A 19,963-nucleotide genomic window follows, 5' to 3' on the forward strand; every position below is an offset into this window, starting at 1 on the left:
TGCACTTCAACCCCACGTGAATTGTTTGATAACAAATCTAAAACTGTGAAGTATAGAGTCAAATCTATAAAAATATGCCTCTGTCCCAAACAGTATGGCATGTCATAATGTTTGGGACAAAGACATAATTTTTAACTTAACCCTAATCCTATATATACACACACACACACACACACACACACTCTCTCTCTCTCCCTTATATTTCTTGCCTGTAATTTTCCCCCTCTCTGACAAAACCAGAATGGGAAGAACTCAAGTTCTTTAAATCGATCCATCAAATCTTCAACATTCTTTTTGTCTTATTATCAGGGGAAGCAGACACTAGGCAGGAAGTTGGAAAAAGAAGACAAAAAAAAAAACACTCAAGCTTGGGCCAATACCTAAACATTTCCTGTTATTGTAATTTTAAATGTACCATGACGTCAGCCTCAGAGTGACCGTGCTTGCCGGGAGACGGACAATTCCTTTTTATTCCTTCAAATGGAACCCTTTCCAAAGAATCTCTGTTCCACGATGGTGTTGGTTCACAGTTTCATTTCGTTCTCTTGGCTTTGAGCTTGTCTGGCTCAAAGCTAACGCAGACCCGGTTTCCCTACAATATAAAACAACAATTATTTTTACAGTCTACAAAGGCAAACAGCTGTCAGATGATTATGTGTGGTATAATCTGAAACCAGATCATTGTCATAACATTAAACAGGCAATCAATAGACACAATAATGAGAGAATGGAAATAAAATGAAAAAAAAAAATCTCGTTATCAGTGATGCACTGGTTAAAATAGAAAGGCTGCTATAACATGGTAGTTGAGCTGATATTTACTTAAGGAAGGGCTGATCAACATCAGACATGCAATAATGAATTAAATAATTAATCTAAATAATATTAATATTCAATCTAAATAATATGACTATTGATGAGGGCATGAATGAGGTTTTAAAACTGGTGTGAGGCAAGTCACAAACTGGATGTGTATTTCAAGACAGAGAAGGCCTACTCATAGTCTAATCCTGTTAATGTGCTTGTAAACAAACATGTTATAATTGCAGCATCAAACTATGATATTTTGCCTTTAACACAAACTTTAAATTGAATATCCAAGCCATTAAAAAAGGCCTACAACACTGATTTGCCATATCTTACATGATTACACCCTATTCTTTTTACGCACATCCGAACTGAAAAGCCTCGAACGTATATCGCACTGCTGCCACCTGCTGGGAAACAGCAGTCGGTACACTCGACGACAATTAAAACCCTGATTCAAGGACCAAACGTGAAGTGGCGCTGTTTAAACGCCCACAACAATAATTAGTACACTAAAAAAAAAAAAAAACTAACGGGTGAAATCAGTGATAATACTTTCCAGATAATGTCCAAATAATTCTTTTGCACAGCATAAAAAATAGTAAAATAAACTTTTACACCAATTCATATCTTGTGAAAATAATATTTCAAAGGATCGGATGTAAAGAGATAATTCAAAAGATAGTATAATATTTGAAGTGATGCTAAAACTGCCCAGTACCTTTGAAGTCCAAGATAAAAAAAATAATGAAAAACCTCAGTGGACTGTGAAGTGCAGGATTTAAAATTTTAAATGCAAAGAAGAATGAGATTCAATTCTAAGTGTAAACCTGCTTCTTTATTGCAAAACAAAAAAGAAAACATTTCCACTGTTGATTACATTGAAGCCACTTCACAATGCAATTCAAGGACATTCAGCATAGTAAATGAGGAAAGAAGAGACACTTCAGTTGAGGGTTTAAATCTTCAAATAATAAATGCACAACGTTACTTTTAAAATACTGTAAAGGAAGGTGCATTTACAACTAAAATAGTCAACACATCATAAATCTGGTCCTGGAGTGCCGCAGGGGAGATCACCTAAGCAGGTTTTGTACGTCTGAACTGGTTGCAAATTTTAAGTTAAAATTGAAAAGCAGCATACTTCATAGCTCTCCAGGACTAGGGTTGGGGCCCCTGCCATAAATGACTCGGTGGATAAAGCACAAGGCCATTTTTTGGGAAGGGGGTAGATAATAATAATATATTTTTTAAAAGTGGTTTGCAATATCTTTGCAATTTCAAAAATGTATTAGCAGCCCAAATCAGCTAGGGCAAGGTGAGCTAGCTTAGCAAGCATGGCTAACTTTAGCCTGCCTGCAGCTTATTAACAAATTAGACTGAACTAAGGGGGAGATAACCATACATGAAAGATGCAAACATGAGCCCTGTTTATGTTTACAGTTACACTTTATTTGTTTGCAAGTCTAATATCTATTACTTGCGTGGAAACAAAAGAAAAACAGTGATTACAAAATCTTTAAAAAAGAAAAAAAACATCTGTGTATTAGCCATTGGATAACCTTGGTTGAGGAACCACTGATAACCCAATGAAGGACAGCATCATCAGTATTGGCCTGGTCGAAACAACGTTGGCATGAAGTAAGAATAATGTTCTTCCACACTAAAACGAAAAACGTTTAAAAATAACAACATAAAAAGCCACTTTACTGTTATCACACAAACGTTGGCAAAAGCCACGAAAGCTTTCCACATCATCGTTGCGAGGTTTATCTTTTTCTAACAACAACACACAATTTGCAGATGCCTGTATCCAGGGCATTTCTGTATTCGTTTGCAGAGTACACCGAGTGCCAAAATCACATCTAAAGAGGTCTGTCATGCTAGCTTTAACTTCTACGGCTTCGTAGACCATGGCTGCCATGCAATGCCAGTGTAGATGCATAAACTCTGCGTATGGTTCCTGGTGCAAATGTGCCACGTTTCATAAATTCTGTCAGGGCATGTTTGAATTAACAGTGGAACTGCTCATAGACCACTGCTCAGAACAGGGCAGGCGAGTCTTTTTTTTATTTTTTTTTATTTTTTTTGTTTTTTTTTCGCTTAATTACATAATTGATCTGACAGATACATTCAATTAATTAATTATCCAACAAATGTGACAATGTGTGTTCCAGAAGCATCTCCTGCACTTGGGTACCATGGATGGCTGGCTGTGGTGTAGATGCTATATTTGCGTTGCTATAATCAGTCTCGACTGAGTTACTTGTAACTCGGATGCAGTCAGACAACACTACAATAAATCGTCGCCATCTTGTGCATGCAGAGCCTGGACAAGGTTCTCTTGTAACCCACGATTACCCCTGGTTTAAATGTGGCTTGGTTTAATCAGATCAGACCCAGTTACTTGTAACTGGGCTATAACCAGAGGAGCCCTGTAAGTAACGCCATTATCCTGTTCTTAAAATTGCACGGTTCCCCAGTAACCCACGTCTGCATACCAGCTGAAAAGGCAGTCCCTGGATCTGCAGTGTCGGTGGCACGATTCACACCCCATTAAAATCACTGCACAAACATCCCATTCATTTTGGAGTAATGTACACAAACAGACACCCCTTTGTCATTGAGACTTACATTTTGTTTGAGTCCACAGACCCAAAGAGTTTATATGAGTTATTTTCATTTTTTTACGGCTGTTTTTTGTTTTTCCGTCGGTTTAAAACAATTTTTAAAAAGCTTTGTGTTTCATTCAACAAAGAATAAAACAAACTATTGCAGCTCATTACAACACAAGACTAAAATATAGTCAACTCGCCATTGTGACATTTAAGCACGGCATCATAAAGTACATTACAAGACCGCTAAGCACAAATTACAGACACACGCCACAGAGATCTGCACCCAAGCTTGGCAAATATAAATCAATTTTCATTCAGAACGGCAAACGTCAAGAACACACATCAGCAAAGTATACAAGTTTGTCACAAATCTCGTATAATACCTGAGAGTTGCTTAAACTGGGCGCACGTCTTCAATCAGAGTGCATAAAAATTCGGTGAACTTCAACGTTGCTCTGTTGCGATCGTGTTGAAATACCATTGATTTTCATCTCAAATAGTGCAGATATTTTCAAAATTATAATAGGCCTGTACAATAATGATAACTCTGTCAATTAGATTTACAGATTTAACGACTCCAAAAATATATTATTTATCATGGCATGCCTCTACTACTACAGATACATAACTAAATTCAAAGAAATGGGTAACCAGACAGAGATAACCTCAGGAATATCACAAAATAGCTGTACGCTCAATCATGTGACCCTCTCAACAGGTATACAAATTACAAAGGCTCTTGGCCACACGCTTCACTCAAACACATATGCTGACATCTTAGAAGATTCTGAGACAAAAGGCTTCAACTCTCCACTCATTTTACAACGTTTAAGGCGAAAATATCACAGAAGTGTCACAGAAGAGAGACAAACATTTAAAGTCCAAGTCCCATCAGAAAACCACGCATCACTAGTTTGGGTTTGGTACAGATACAAAATGGAGCACAACCAAAAGTAAATGCTCAAAAATGAAAATCTAGTTCATTATAAATGCACTTGAATTATAACCAAGAATTAATTTTCAAAAACACCGCTACAAACTGCAAAAGGTGCAGCATATTTCCAATAGTGATAACAAGCTGCAAATCTGGTTGGTGAATTCCTGAAACTTGCTAGATACTTAAAAAGGAAAGCAAATTAGAAAACGTTTATGATGTTCATAATTAATATTTTTAATAATTTATTTATTTTAGGAGTGACATCACAAAACATAACTGATTTCCATAGGAAGAGGACTTTCCATTGGAGAGGGCAGAAACCAAATTTAAAGCGCTTTATGATTTTACAGGATTGTCAAATTTTTGTTTGTTTTCCGCATGTGTGTTTCATTTAAATTATGTATTTATCAAAAATGACAACAAAAAAAATCATGAGACTTGGACTTTAAAGTCATCATTCTGCTCCCGAGAAGTGTGGTAACCCAGCTATTTTTACAGCATCTGTAGCTACTGAACCTAAGTGAACAAGAATGTCAGTGTGCGTGTGTGTGTGTGCATGCATGTGTGTGTCTGTGTGTGAGAGTGAGAGTGTAAGTGTGTGTTCGTGTGTGTGTGGGCAGGGGTGGGGTGTTGGGGCAGAGAAAGATTAAGATTGTGAGAAATAAAGACGTGGGCCAGTTTTCACCAGATCAAGGAGGAAAAGATCCTGGAAGTGGAGGGAAAATGCTACCGTTGCTGCGGGTTACCACACCAACGTCACAAGAATGTGCAGACAGCGAACGACTTGCGCTGATTAGCACTATTACTTTACTGCTGGAAAGCGTTGTTATTTTTAAACCAAACATCTAGTGAGAATACAATAACGCTATAACGGCTACACACCACAGTTGAGTGCATGTCCGTGTAGCAGGTTAAAAAGGACTCAGGTCTATAAACACAGTGCCCAGTAAGAAAAGGTCCTTTGGGCTACTCCCAGTGACACACAGTGTCACAAAACATTGTTGCATTTTTTTTCTTTTTTTCATAAAGGTATTTCTATATATGATACTGTACATTTCATAAATATATATTTTTTACAATCAAGAAATAGATACAATTTGTATCAACAAACAAAGGTCGTTTCTGGACATTTGAGGCTTTGCTGCGTGCTGTAATGAAAGATCGTTAGTGTGGGGTCGAACGCAAACTGCAATCGTTTATCAAAAGTTTAGCAGGTGAATTCACAACAAATTTAACCATGCAGTATAAGTCACAGATATCAAAATACAAGTAAGATTATTTTTAACACACTATACAGTAGTGCTGCACAGAAATTTCAAATGTGTACATTTATTTATGCACAAACCGTGTTTTAATTTTAAATAGTTAAAGACTTTCCTGTAACTCTACACTCAGTCAGAACACATTTAAACCGTTCGCAAACGTTTCGCTCGCAGTCTCCTTTGCTAAAGCTCAGTGAGAGAAACCAGCTCCTCCCCCCCCCAGCCCCGCCCCAGTGAAATGCTGCAAGCAGGGAAGAGGGATACAGAACAGGTAGGTAAAGAGAGAGACGGCAGCATAGCAGAAGCCTTTCGCCAAATGCCAGAAACAACCAATGACAGCAGCCCTGCCCAACCACCGTTCCATTGAAGGAAACATGGAGGCAGTGTCTCACCTTCGAATGAAGAACCAACAGGCTGCTTGTGGCCCTCCCTCTAATTTCACACAAAAACATCATATATATATATATATATATATATATATATATATATATCTCAAGGCCTCTAATCAATTTAAACTCAATGTGCTTTGTCCTCAGCTTCCAGTAATTGATTAATTGATTTAAGCTAATTTTAAGTAATACTTTTTTTTTTTTTGGCTAATTTGGAAATTACACGTTATGGTTTTTAAAAAAAAGCCAAGTTAAGGAAGAAGTGCACCATGGTTAGATTAAGTGGAGGCCTCTGCGGACAGCTCACAGACTACTTCCTCATTACAGACATTGGTTGGTTCAAATAAGCCAACGTGACGTTTCATCGCGCAGCGGTATGTACAGAAAACCGGAGCGCCTTTATAAAACGAAGGTGTTCGAAAGCGTCATTTCGCGGCTCCTTGACACGAGCCTGCTCTGTCTTCCCGTGAGACAGAAACCGCGTCACACGCCTTCAAATCGTTTTTCAAATATTATAAACGATACGGACAAACATACTGTAAGTACAACTGCACGTGACACTAGCACACACACCGAAGGAAAAGTCTATGTTTAACATTCAACCCCCACAAGCCAACATCAACATCGGACATTATATAAACACGACTGCTGGGTCTAAATATGACGCAGCTGATTATCTTTTTTGGCATAATTTCAGCAGCTTCAAATACCCATTTACAATGGCAACCTTGAATGTTCTTTTATATGAAGATTGGCTCCAATTTAACTGTAGCATCTACCAAAAGGCCAACCAGCCATTGACTAGTTTCTTTCTTTTTTGCCATTGTACTTTGTCTAAATTATACACATTTTTCCACATTCCTGCTCAAAACAAAGGCAGTTTATGCAAGGAAAATTATTGAGAAAATATTTCTACACACTGCTAGTGCTTAACACTTTAAGAACTGAAAAGACCTCTTCAGCTGCAACACTCAATACTCAAAATGAATAGTGGTCGACAACGATGTGAGGTCATGTAAATATAAGGCCTTTTACAAGCGGAAATCCCATGCACTGAGGTACGCACTTTAGAACGTCCCAAATTATATTCACTTTTTCCTTAAAATCTCACAAGGAAAAAACTTGAGATTCAAGTCGCAAAATATATATAAACACAAGTGCTCGTGTGCATGTGAAGGCAGGCCATAACACCGCACGCTTCTTCTGGCTTTGTGCACTTTACACATTTCTTTTGTAAAAACAAAACAACAGTGGTTTTGCAGCCAGTAAATATATAATATTATACTTTTACTTTTTCCTCCCTTTTCCTTCAGAGTTAGACAGAGACAGGGGGCGGTAGTGATCTCTGGTTCAGAGCAGGACAGAAACGGAGACTCGGAGTGGGGGGGGTGTCTAGCGGCCGGAGCGGAGCCTGCTGACGATGACCGCGGCCAGCTGCTGGGGGTCGGTGACGTGGGGGTGTTGCTCCATGACCGAGTGCACCACGTGGGCGGGGAAGATGTTGCAGAGGTTGCGGTAGGTCTGGTACTGCTGCTCGGGCACGCCCTGGCGCTCAGGGGGGTCGGCGGGCGTGGCGGCGGGGCCGGGCGCGCCGGGAGGCTCCTCCCACGGCGACGCGCAGCGCCAGGCCTGCTCCATCTTCTCGGGCATGCTGCGCACCATCACCCTCTCGCAGCAGGGCTGCATCAGGGCCCCGCCCAGCGGGAAGGGGTGGCGGCACCCGCAGTGCTCGGGGGCGCCCCCCACGGGCAGCGGGTCCCAGCTGGCGTGCTGCTCGCGGCACAGCGGCGGGCGCCTCTGCCGCATGACGCCGCCCTCGTACAGCCGAGAGTCCGACACGCTGTCCATGCGCGTCATGCCCAGCGTCCGCCCGGGCTGGGCGGGGCCCGACGGCGAGGAGGAGGAGGAGGGGGAGGAAGGCGAGGAGGGGTGGACGCCCTGCGGCAGGGGGTAGTCCCCGGGGCAGCTGGACCGGGCGCCCACCAGGGGGTGCTGGAGGTGGGGGGCCAGGCGGGCCAGTTTGCGGAGGCCCTGCTTGGGTTCCTCGGACCCGTAGCTCTGCACGCGGGTCAGCGCCTCGTGGTGGAAGCCGTGGGCGAAGGCCGGCAGGCTCCGCTGGGTCTGGGGGGGCGGGTGCTGCTGCTGCTGTCCCTTGGCGTTCTCCTCCAATCCGCTGTCCAGCGAGCCCATGTAGAGCTCCCCGCCGGCGTAGCGGACCGCGGGATAGGACTCGGCGCTGGGTTGGCTCTTGGGGTAGGCCCTGGGCTCCTCCTCCATGCTGTAGAAGCTGTCGGCGGCGTGCATGCTCCCCAGGCTGACGCTGGAGAAATCGCTCAGCATCGAGTAGTAGCCGTGGTCGCTGGTGGAGTCGTACTTGGGGAAGGGTTCGCCGTAGCCGAGGGGGGCGCCGTGGGTGTTGGTGACCAGGATGGGCGGGTACTGCGCGCCAGGGGCGTGCTCGATCGAGCCGCAGGAGAAGTGGGAGGAGCCCGGGATGGGGCTGCTGGCCGAGCGGGTGTTCAGGGCCCCTGCCGCGTGGCTCTTCACCGGCGGCATCGTCGGCACGCTGAGCGCCGTGACCAGGGCCGGCACCGAGCCCGAGTCGGGCCGACGGGGCGCCGACGGGCGGTCGTCCGCCTCGCAGCCCGCCGTAGCCGCCACCGAGCGGATGCTGGGGTCCGACTGACGTTTGGGGGCCACGCGCTTGGCCTCTGATCCGGGGTCCCCCTTCCCCCCTGCCAGGGACCCTGAGCCGCACTTGATCAGCGCCCCTTCACTCATGGTCTTCACCGCGGACAGTTTGGCAAACGCCCGCAGCTCGTCTGCCACGGACCGCTGCGGCTGATTGGCCCGTTCGGGGTGGTAGTACTTGCACTTATGTCCATAGGTGCATTTCTTTCCTGCAAGTGAGGAAATGGGACAACCTGGAGGTAACTGCCAAGAAACCACTTTAGCAATATTCAGAATTCAGAACTGAAGATTCAGTATTCAGAATGTTCAGAATTGTTCCACAATGGCAGCTGTGGTACTTAGGAATGCATTTCACTTGACAATTTTCAGGGATCTTGAGAAGCATTTCAAATTTTACCAGCATATAACCAAATATGCTGGTAAAATAACAAGCTGGCATGGTTCAGGGTACATACTCATAAAGTATCTCAGAGTAACAATGATGATCTCAGAGTTTTCCTTCAAGTCAAAACAGGCAAGATTTAGGATATGGACATGAGAAACCTGATCCTAGATCAGCTCTTCTAATCATAGAAGTGTTATGAATAAAGGCCCAGGTATTTCAGTAATGCAGGTTGTAGAGGCATTCAACATTTTTTAAAAGTTTTACATTTACTGTATGGACACTCACCATAAGGACATGGTTGTTTTTTGTGTTCTGGAATGACTGGCCTTTTTCGGAGGAAGTTCTCCAAACTTGGACCATGTCTTCCTAAAGGATCGTCTGGAGGCATGAATCTATGAAAAGAGAAATTCTGTGTTTACACAACAATGGGTCATTGGGTCATTATACTACTTCTATGGCCTCATGGTGGATACTTGGCCCCCTTAATTGCTGCTTGCAGCTATATTGTCATATTAAAATGGTTAATTTCACATCTGAATACGGAGCATTGTTTTGCGAAGGACATCGCATGAGTGATGTGATTTCTTTCCCCGCCCATCGCTACATGGCATGACTCACTTGTCGTTCACAAAGGAGTACATAAGGAGCCGTTCCTCAATGAATTTCTTCCACTCAGGCTTCTCGTTCTGGAGGTCCCTGTAGTTGTCGTTGGATACGATGATGCCGTCCGAGTCGCAGGCCAGCTTGACGATGAAGCGGTCGTCATAGCACACCACCCTCCTGCCCTGGACCCGCCGGGAGGGGGTGAACACCAGAATCTTTTCTTTCTCCAGCTTTCTCAAGATTTCCTGATCTGACAACCCATGGGGAAAAAATCAGGTGTGAGTGTGTGTGTGTGTGTGTGTGTGTGTGTGTGTGTATGTATACATGTGTATACATATGGGCCATGACCTGTTCCATCAAGCACCATACAGTATTAGCCACTGAAAGCTGTTGTATCATTTTCTTTTTGTTTTTACACTCAAAACATGGTTTTGGAGATGCAGCTCTCTTTACATTTTTCCTGTACTCCTTCCAACCATAGTTTTGGCACCTGTTCTTCAACCCACTCTCTTCCGCTTGATAGTTATTTCAGAATAAAGATGGCAGTCTGACAAGCGTTTCTGCACAACCCAAAAACATGCAAGAACCATGCGATAAAATCGCTGTTACATAATTTTCCTCCTCACCTTTTAAAAAAACTCCTCTTGAGTACGAGTGCTCTCAGAATTCCAAATTCGTACCAGTCACACTGGATGACTGCACATATACAAGCAGTACTGTACAAACTGGGCATATACAGAAGCAGATGTGCTACAGGCACCAAAGAGCACTTGGGCTGCCACAGGCCTACTTTTATGTTCTTCCTAAATTTCACCATCTATGCCTAAAGGACAAAAACAGAGACATTTTTTGCTAATGTTCACCGGTGTTCTTTCAGTGCTTTTTAACGTCATAACTACATGGAACGAGGGAGCAGAATGAGGGCCAAGTTGTTGTTTTTTTAATTACTTAAGCCAAACATTTATTAGATTTTGTGTTGGTAAAGTTATGACCTGCAGCTGCACCCTTGGTGAAAATGTTTTACTGTGCTCAGATATAGCAGCGAACCAGCGCTGGTGTACACTGCTGTATACGACCTTAAGCCAGAGCAATTGGGCGGAACAAAAATCCACATACACACCATGCCTTGAGGAACGGCGTTGGGTAACCCAACACGAAAACGGACGCAGTCGTGAACGGCCTCTCTGGTACCTGTGATGGGGGCGTCAGGCCTGGACTGCTCCTTCCTCCAGGCTGGAACAAACACCGTGATGTCCTTATGCCCCTTCTCCAGGAACCAATCCACCGCCAGCTGGATCCCACGGCAGGAGAACACCTCTTTGTTTCCATGGCTATGAGGAATAAAGGAAACATATAAACAAAAAGGAGAACAAAAAATCCAAACACAGAACCAGGAGCTACCAAGAACCCAACAATACAATACATTAACCACACAAAGTTATTATTATCAGAATTGTTTTAGACAGAAAGAGAATGGGAGCCAGAGTAAAAAAGGAAGGAGAGAGAATGAGAGACAGGGGGAGATGGGGAGGGTGCTGAGGTAAACAGTTATGGGAATTTCAGCTGTACTGAAACTGGGGCTCACAGGTGGAGGCCTACCTCATGGCTACGTTGGAGCCGTCAATGACGATGGGCCGCAGGTTGTCAGTGTTGTCCACAGACTCGTCCTCCAGTGACGTCTCCGGGCTGCTGATCTCCTTGCCGCAGGGGCCTCTGGGTATCCCAGCTCCACCCCCGACCCCTGGCCCGCCCCCAGCTCCGCCCCCCGCCCCACCGGGGGGGCCCTCAGCCTCTCCCTTGCTCCCGAGCCTCACCAGCTCAGCCAGGACGTCGTTGATCAGGGCGTCGGCACCCAGCTTGCCCAGCACGGCCTCCACCTGCTCCCCGGGGTAGCCCAGCTTCAGGGCGAAGTCCATCTTGGCCTGGTAGCCACGGTCAGCGGGGGCTGACGGGCGGGTGTCATCGGAGCGGAGCTCCTGCAGGGTGCTGCTCTGGGAGAAGCTGGGCCGGTCCAGGCAGGGGGACCGGCAGAGCTGGCGGTGGGGCTTGGTAGAGATCAGCCCCTCCTTCCTCCGGCCACGGCCGGCCTGATCCTGCTCCTGCTCCTGCCCCAGCTCCTGCTCCGCCTCGCTCTCCGAGCTGGAGCCCTCCTCTGCGCCCGACTCGCCACCCCCGTTGGCGCCCCCCTTCTCCCTGGAGGACCGTTGTCCCTCGTCCATTGTCAGCTCCTCCACCCTGGACCAGCCGGTCATCCCGGGCCGCCCCCTCACCTCCGCCTCGCCCCGCCTCTCGGCATGCCCCCGCAGATGTCTGCGCAGGCCCGACGTCACAGCCCCCGTCCCAGCTGCGCAGGAGAGTAAAGATGCAGCCTCCTGTTCTGGCTGCTCAGGAGAGTGCAGATTCAGAGCCTCCTGTCCAGCTGCGCAGGAGAGAGCAGATTCAGAGCCACCTGTCCAGCTGCACAGGAGAGAGCAGATTCAGAGCCGCCTGTCCAGCTGCGCAGGAGAGAGCAGATTCAGAGCCACCTGTCCAGCTGCACAGGAGAGAGCAGATTCAGAGCCGCCTGTCCAGCTGCGCAGGAGAGAGCAGATTCAGAGCCTCCGGTCCAGCTGCGCAGGAGAGAGCTGGGAAGGACAGAGAAAGAGAAGATAGAAATGGGGAGGCGGTAAGACAAGAGTCACTACGGGAAACACTCCTCAGAAATGCTTCTGGCAACCGCTTCTAAAAGTCAGTGAAAATACTAACCCATAATCACCCATAAAAGGGATAGTCCACTTGTTGGAGGTTTTTAAAAATGTTTTAGCTGTTTTAGTATGTACTTTTGATTGGCCCAGAAAATTTATGTGTGAAGAAGGGTATTTTTGTTTTCACCTGAATATCAGCAACTAATTCAGACACAAGAAACCAGGTGCGGCGAGTTAACTGTGTAATCAACTGCTTTAATTAATCAATGAAGTGCAGAGAAACAACAAAAACCAGCGGACCCTGCAGCCCACCAGGACCAGAAATGAAGGTAACTGGTCTAGATTGTAGATAAATTATGTTTTCAGAAACTTCTGAATCACAAACATTTCTTGGACCAAACAAATAAAACAGAAAATATACAAGTTTTAAAACATCCAAAAAGCAAACTATCCATTTAATAGGGTGATGTAAGAATCCAGCCCCACATAAACCCCAGACTTGAATTCCACAAGGGTCTCAAATAAAATATTAGTTTTATGAAAACACTTACACTAAAGTGGCATGCCTGCAGTAACCAAAGAAATTACCAACAATAAAATGTAAGGAACCGTTTATGTACAGCATGTTGCTCTGTTAAGTCAAGGAATGACAGCACGGCAAAGACCAAACTTTCTTTCTTTTTTTTAATGCTGTGGAAGTGCTGCCATAGTTAAGGTGAAAATTAACGGGTTTCGGTAAATTTGCGACAATATAGCTTGCATGGCTGAATAATGTAATATTTAATGACATAGATATTAAATAAGGTCAATTTTGGTTCGTGACTAATACCCTAAAAAAGTACGCACACTGCTGCAAAAAATGCAGTCACACCTATCGTGATTTCCCTGACGGGAAAATGATACTACAGCAGATTTCCACAGATCCCAGCTCGTGACACGCGTTGCCAAGCAACCGAGCCTTGTCCTCGGCAAGCAGCTTTTTAGTGGAGTCACGACTTCTGCCAAAACACGGAGCTGCAGCGCAGCAAAAAATTCACGTATAAATATCGTCATCGTCAACATGGAGGAGAAGGACCTGGAGTTTCACTGGACGTGATCGATGTGTACCCCTATGCACAACAAAGCAAAAAGACAGATTACTAGATTAATCAAACGTTCTCTCTCTGGTTACTTTCACAAAGGCCTACACTGTGCAGCATCGTGCGCGCCCTTCTAATGGATAAAGTGAAATCCGACGCGTGACAGGAAACTGCTACAATAACAGGCTTTATTAATATTCGTTTTCAAAGTGACATTTCGAGGAGGTGCCTGTGCCAGAAAAGAGCTTGAAATGCCGATATTTTAGATTGTGACAATTCATTTTGCTACGACACCGCAGCCCGCCAGACTAGTTCGCAGTGTTAAACTGGTTGTGTAAGTGGGGGTTTATGTTACATTTTACTTTTTTTTTTTTCCAGCAGAAAGTTTGCATTCATCATAAGACCCAAGGTTGTTAAACGTGTCCTGGGGAATGCTGCAGTCTTGGGGGACTTATTTGCATGTAAATTAATGCAGAAAACCAGGAATAAATTGTAACTTACTACTCCCCTACTGTTAATGTATTAGAAAACAGGTTACACAATTTAAGAAAACATGGCTTCCACATGCAAAATAATCAACCAACGTTATGCTTCTTTTGATATTTTCATGTAAAGCTAATTTTGTCCATTTCTCTTTGGTATCATACAACACGGAATACAATAAGAAATACAAAGATTAGTTAACTCGCGTTGCTTTCATTGAAATAAAAAAATCCACCGGAACTATTAGCACAGGTAAGGTTGCAGCAATTGCAATTTACAGCTGAGGCGCCAGTCGGTCAGCCACCGACGTTTAAATTTACTGTTGAGAGCATTGCGATTTTGTGTTAAGGACGGTAGCGACGGGGAATGGTGGATAAAACAATATACAAGCGTTGCTTCGCAAGTGTGACTTATGCTAAAGACTTCAACCACTTTCTATACACTTTAATGTAGTAAAATACTGCATTTTAATATCAAATGGAAAAACTATTATGTGTCTAAGAACTGACAATCATTCTGTGATTCAAAGGAATGAATGCACTATTTCTTGTTGTGTTTCATTAGGCTGCACGTTATGCTGCATTTTACGTTGACTACCTTATAGCCTACAATGTGGCTATTATTTTTTCTACTTAAAATAGAAATTTTACTTCTGAAAGAAAATCTGAAAACCCTGTGTTTCTCAAACGTTTTGATACATTTTAGATTACATTTTGATAACCATTCTAAAAACACTTTTGTCAAACAAATAAAAATTGGATTGGCATTGGTACTTTTTTTCCTCTCACTTTACCAAAACCATGAAACCAACTATATTCCTGAATTCCTGAAGACTAATTGTAAAATCTGTCAATAAATTAATAAATCAATAAATAACTATTATCTTTTCAAAGAACACTTAGATTGAAATATTGGAATGGATGGAATATTGCCTTCCTCAGGGAAACTGTTTTGTTTAAGAAAACATAACTGAAATTATAATGAGCGATTAAAGTCCCCCCAGGGGATATCTGGTTTGTTTACCCTTACTGCTTGTTATGTGCCACAACTAAAATAGGCAAAACAATAAGTGCCCTCATATTTTAAAAAACATAAAATGATATCATTACCAAACTGAAACTTTTCCTTCTGGAAGGAATATACAGACACCAAAATCTAGAGAATCTAGTTTCAGTATGTTAAAATATAGTGGTGAACTTTAAGAGGGGCGTTAGTTATACAGTGACTCCCTCTGGAAATCAGAATTTTTCTTTTTGAAAAACCATTTGTATTTAAAAAAAGAAAAATTCTGATTTTCAGAGGGAGTCACTGGAAAAAAGAGAGGAATGAATGTTGATTCTGTCTGCATCTTATAGAGCAGCAGAATTACCAGCACACAAACAGTCAAATGCAATTACAACGCCAACATCAAAGATGCGGAAATTGCAGACCCTTCATTAGCTCTTAGTCTCACTGACTGCACGGGCAGTTTGTAAATGTCAAACTGTGGGCGTGAGCAGAGTTAACAATCGCCATTTCGCTCTCAGAAAATTGAAATGGTTCAGGATTACACCTCCACCAAAACAACAACAAAAAGGTTCATATGAGTGGGAAAAGCAGCACTGGACTGAAGCTTACCTTAAGAGGAAGCCAACTTTCACACTGCAGGGCAAATAGTACTGCAAAAAAGGCCTCACTGATGCCAGAAAACAAATGTTCAACTGAACACACTGAGAGGTATACACACACCCATCCTAAACCTCTGGAAATAGGCCAGTGAGCTAAGCTTTGGGATCCACTGCCCATTATTCAACAAAAACAAAAAGGCAAGGCCACAAGCAGCAAGACCACCATCAATATTTAGGCTAAATATGTTTACAAATACAGAGGAGAAACACTGCAAATCAGTTACGAGTTTAACTACGCTGCTGAATCATTTCTGTTTATAGGAAAAATCATTTCTTCATCGTACCCCTATTTCAATGTTTGCAGTTGAATCGTTTTGGTGGTTTTGGTTTGTTGAATATGCAACAGTGTTATAATCTTTCAGAATTTTGTATTTCGTTTGACAAAATCATTTCATTTTATTCAGATAATTGGTCTTATTTTAATGATGACTCATCATAATAAAAAATACACCAGTGCAAATCTACATTGCCGTTTTAAGTGATGGTGGTTGTTGGGGAAGGATTAGCCTACATTTACTTGTGTCAGTGTCAGACTACAGTTATGGAGGCCCATAGTATCTTTAGGAGTTTTTAAAATTTATTTTATTCATTTATTTTTGCGTATCAGCCTCTGGTGATCCATTTACACTGTTGACTCCCTAAATAATCTCACACATTGTACCGAAGGCCTTAATTGCCAGCTAATTGAAAGGAAACCACAAGTACCAGCACACGCTGCAGCCCTCCAGAACTGAAATCTGACACCCTTGCCTTATATTTTCTCATAAATTATCTTCACAATTTCACTTTTGCATCAGCCACCACAGGCAAGAACTAGGCTGAAACAGAAAAAAATGTCTGGATCTTGTCTGATAGCTCACGAAAACAACAGATCACAAGTCTGTAAACAGAGCAACAACTCAAAAAGAAAGAAACTTGAACACATACTTGTGTTATGCAGTGTCTTTTCAAAATCTGCACCCCATTCGGTGTCTGCAACAGCCAAGAGAATGTCTAAACGCGTGCTCCAAGTGTGAACATAAAAGACACGTGGTCACGCACCATGTCTCGTGCTTAAGGCCGAGTTGGAATTCCCTGCTGTTGTGAGAAGCTCGGAGGAAAACACAAGCAGATTTGACAGTTGGGCGTCTGCTCAGCCTCGACACATCACATTAGCAAACTGTTGTACAATGCATATATAAGGAGCAAGAACAGAGAATGTACAATCCCATCACTTTAGGAACATAGGCTATCATTTGAGGTATGCAGAGTACATTGAGATGTAGGTGACTGAAAATAGGCCTCCATTAAATCCATGGATCTCTGCCTCTGCCGTTCTTTGAAATCAGGCTCACCAATGAAACTATGGAATGTATTGACGTAATTCTGAAGTATACATTTCAATGGTTAAAATTGCAATTCTTTACTAGACTACATTTCATTGCATTCATACGCTGAAATTTAAGGAACCCCACACTGAAGAGCAGACGGTGAAGAAAGTTCAGTTAAATAGTGTCCTGTTTGAAAGACGTCTGGTTCGAAGACAAAAAAGTCATTCACGCTTTACCTGAGCTGTAACATAGTTCTACGTTCTCTAAAAATGTAACGTATTTCCTCGGAGACAGTACCAGTTATGTACTTTATAAGATAACAAATTGCTGTAGCTGTGGAAATTACATTTATTTCATGGTTTTGACGTTTCATACCTTTGAATGAAATCAAACTAAACATTCCGGTTAGTATGCGACAAAATGACTTCAATTACTTCCTTAGCTTATTTAGGCCTTAACATTTAATTAATCACTTATCGAATGTAAGGCAAGCTAAGGAATTCGAGATTTGAACATTGATCCGGAGATTTCAGATTCCATGTTGTGATATGAAAAGATGAAGGCCTAAAATTCGCATAATCCATACTCATGTAGGCTATGTGCTAGCTGTTTTTCGAAAGTTACCAGCTGCTGGTATTGTGATTTAGCCTTTTAAAACTTGTGAGCCAAATAATATAGCAAGATGGCTGGCTACAACTTTCATCACATGCCTGTTGTGTTCCCATTTCTGGCGCAAATTAGACAAAAGCAAACTCAATGCCAGATTTTTGCAGATATATATTGTTAGATATTGGCCTTAAAACTTCTACACAACACTTCATATTTAAGATGAAAGAGTTTGCAGCTGTTTCAGATGGCAGGCTGTTTATGTTCGCTTTTGCTTTTTTTGATCTGACACAGTCTTGAGATAATGAGAAAACACACTGACTTAACAGCAGTTATGAAAGTACATTACCTACTGAAACTAGCATTTGTTGCCAACGCCGGTCAGCTGTTACAACTAAATATAACTTTCTTAGCCAACATTAGCTATAGTTACATAGCTGTTGAAGGCTTGAAGCTGTACCTAGTGTTAGCTAATAGGTAACTAGCAGGCGAGCCACTTAAAGGTTGGCTAGCTCGTACCAGGAAGTCGTTAGAATGGTAAGAACCAATAATGAAACTGCGGTTTGCTAACGTAACTTGTTAGCGAGTCTGCTGTACGATAGGAGACTCTGAGATGGCTAGCTACGACACTCAAGCTATCGTAAATTCGTAAAAAGCTTCGTTATCATGGCATTATAGCCAGCGAACTAACTTAGCTTGGATACGCTAGGCAACGTTGGTGTATGCTAATGCTAGGTAGTTATCACGACTCACGCGTTTCCTAAGAAAACCGCAAGCGAAAACTTCTTACTTTTGTATTTGAGCAATCACCTTCCTCGTCCGCTTCGATATTCATCTGATGGCGAGGCTGCCGCAGTTTGACTCAGCGGAACGGTAGCTGACCCTCACCCGGAAAACACGTTCAATGTACGGGATGGAGTGCTGCAGCAATGTAGGCCTGCACTAGCCAGTGCGACCACCTTCAAAGCCATTTGTGGATTAGCTATAAATTATTTAACCGCATCGCAAAAAAAACAAACAAACAAAAAAAAAACTGGCGACCCTTATCTGAAATGTAAGCTTTAAGTTCTGTTAATGTAAAGGCCACGTACTTTCAAATAACAGGATATTTTAAATGATCATTTCATTTATTTCCAGGGCATCGGAAAAAAATCCTCCAGCATCCTTTTCCTCCATCATCCTGCCTCCCACAGGCTGTATCTTAGCAACAGGTCTGCCGCCCCCTGTCGCCGATGTCATGAAAAATAAGTTCCACTGAAAAATTACTTTCCCTTTATTGTTATTTAGTGCGTTTACGTCACGACTTGGTGTGTTCTAAATAGCGTTTTGTATAAAAACAGATGAAATATATCGCGGAATATATGCCTCCCTGCAAGCGCTGAATCATCGCCTTACAAGTACATCAGTAAACTGAAAATAAGCGCATCTCCAGCAAACTAGCTATATTAAACAACAGAAATGTTAAATCGGTACTTTTTCAATGCTGTTGTATTTCTCTTTTTATAAACGTGCCGTTTGGTTATTTTTACTTGACCCATCAGGATGTGTCCTTGAGTTAGTTCTGCAGGCACCAAAAATAAACTTATTTTGACCATATTAACAATAACGTGAATGTTATTGTCAATATTATCAATCTCGAAAGTGCATTACGCTTTCAAGCTTTACTACTGATCAGCATGTGAGTTAACTACACTGCTGACAAACCTTTGAGAAGCAGTTATACTACTGACACGCTTTAGTAGCTACTACAAGACAGCTAAACGTATGCCTAGCCCGTAGGCACAACTATATTCCAGCCTATTTACCTCCTGCCCGACTTCAAAGCAACGGGAGCGTACAGCGTACTGTATTAGCTATGGGTATCTTTAACGTCAACTAATAAAGACACATAATTAAAAATAAATATAATATCATTAATATTATGTTTTTTGATCCGCTTTTAAGTTGTTGACAATTTAATTAGACTGCTGTAAACAAATATAACTAATTGATTCGCAACTGAGGTTTAGCTGGATGGAAATAAGCTAGCTAGCTATATCTACATAAGAAAACAATAATTAAATGTGATAATATGAGCTCTCTAGATACCTTACCTTGTTTTCATTCAAAGTGTCTCTAAGTGCAGCGTTGGAATTTTCAGTAGCATTGGAAGGAATCTATAGGTTTCCCTAATGATCCTTGTAAACACAAACAGAGACCTAGCTCGCATGTAGAGAAGGCGGTGCAAACGGGAAAAAGTGTTTTCCAAAACCGTGGGCCTGGCAGTAGCTATCTGGTGTTGTCTGCAGTCGAAGTTCAGAGGAAAGAGTTCGTTCTGTGAATAATCCAAAGATCCCCAATAACGCTTCCTGTTTTTGACTTGCAGTCTGAATGTCAGGACTCTATGTACCACAATAAAAGCCCTTGCGGCGACCGTACTTCTACATTCGTGATAGGCACCTA

General features: G+C 42.8%; 1 protein-coding gene across 3 annotated transcripts; it reads right to left on the bottom strand.

Moving 5' to 3' along the window:
- Window positions 1–1,623: 1,623 nt before the first annotated feature.
- Window positions 1,624–19,875, bottom strand: LOC118223499 (probable ribonuclease ZC3H12B). 3 transcript variants are annotated; one of them, XM_035410127.1, is made up of 6 exons: window positions 19,615–19,875; window positions 11,292–12,316; window positions 10,884–11,023; window positions 9,708–9,942; window positions 9,375–9,481; window positions 1,624–8,913 (listed from the first exon to the last, which is right to left on the bottom strand). In XM_035410127.1, exons 2-6 carry the CDS (start codon window positions 11,942–11,944, stop codon window positions 7,406–7,408), a joined length of 2,643 nt encoding a protein of 880 aa, XP_035266018.1. In that variant the 5' UTR covers window positions 11,945–12,316; window positions 19,615–19,875; the 3' UTR covers window positions 1,624–7,405. The 3 variants fall into 3 exon arrangements, with proteins under 3 accessions (XP_035266018.1, XP_035266020.1, XP_035266019.1); XM_035410129.1 differs by lacking the exon at window positions 19,615–19,875 and adding an exon at window positions 18,613–19,589; XM_035410128.1 differs by lacking the exon at window positions 19,615–19,875 and adding an exon at window positions 18,312–19,589.
- Window positions 19,876–19,963: the final 88 nt, after the last annotated feature.

This window comes from Anguilla anguilla, chromosome 3, assembly GCF_013347855.1.
Source record: "Anguilla anguilla isolate fAngAng1 chromosome 3, fAngAng1.pri, whole genome shotgun sequence".
NCBI lineage: Eukaryota > Metazoa > Chordata > Actinopteri > Anguilliformes > Anguillidae > Anguilla > Anguilla anguilla.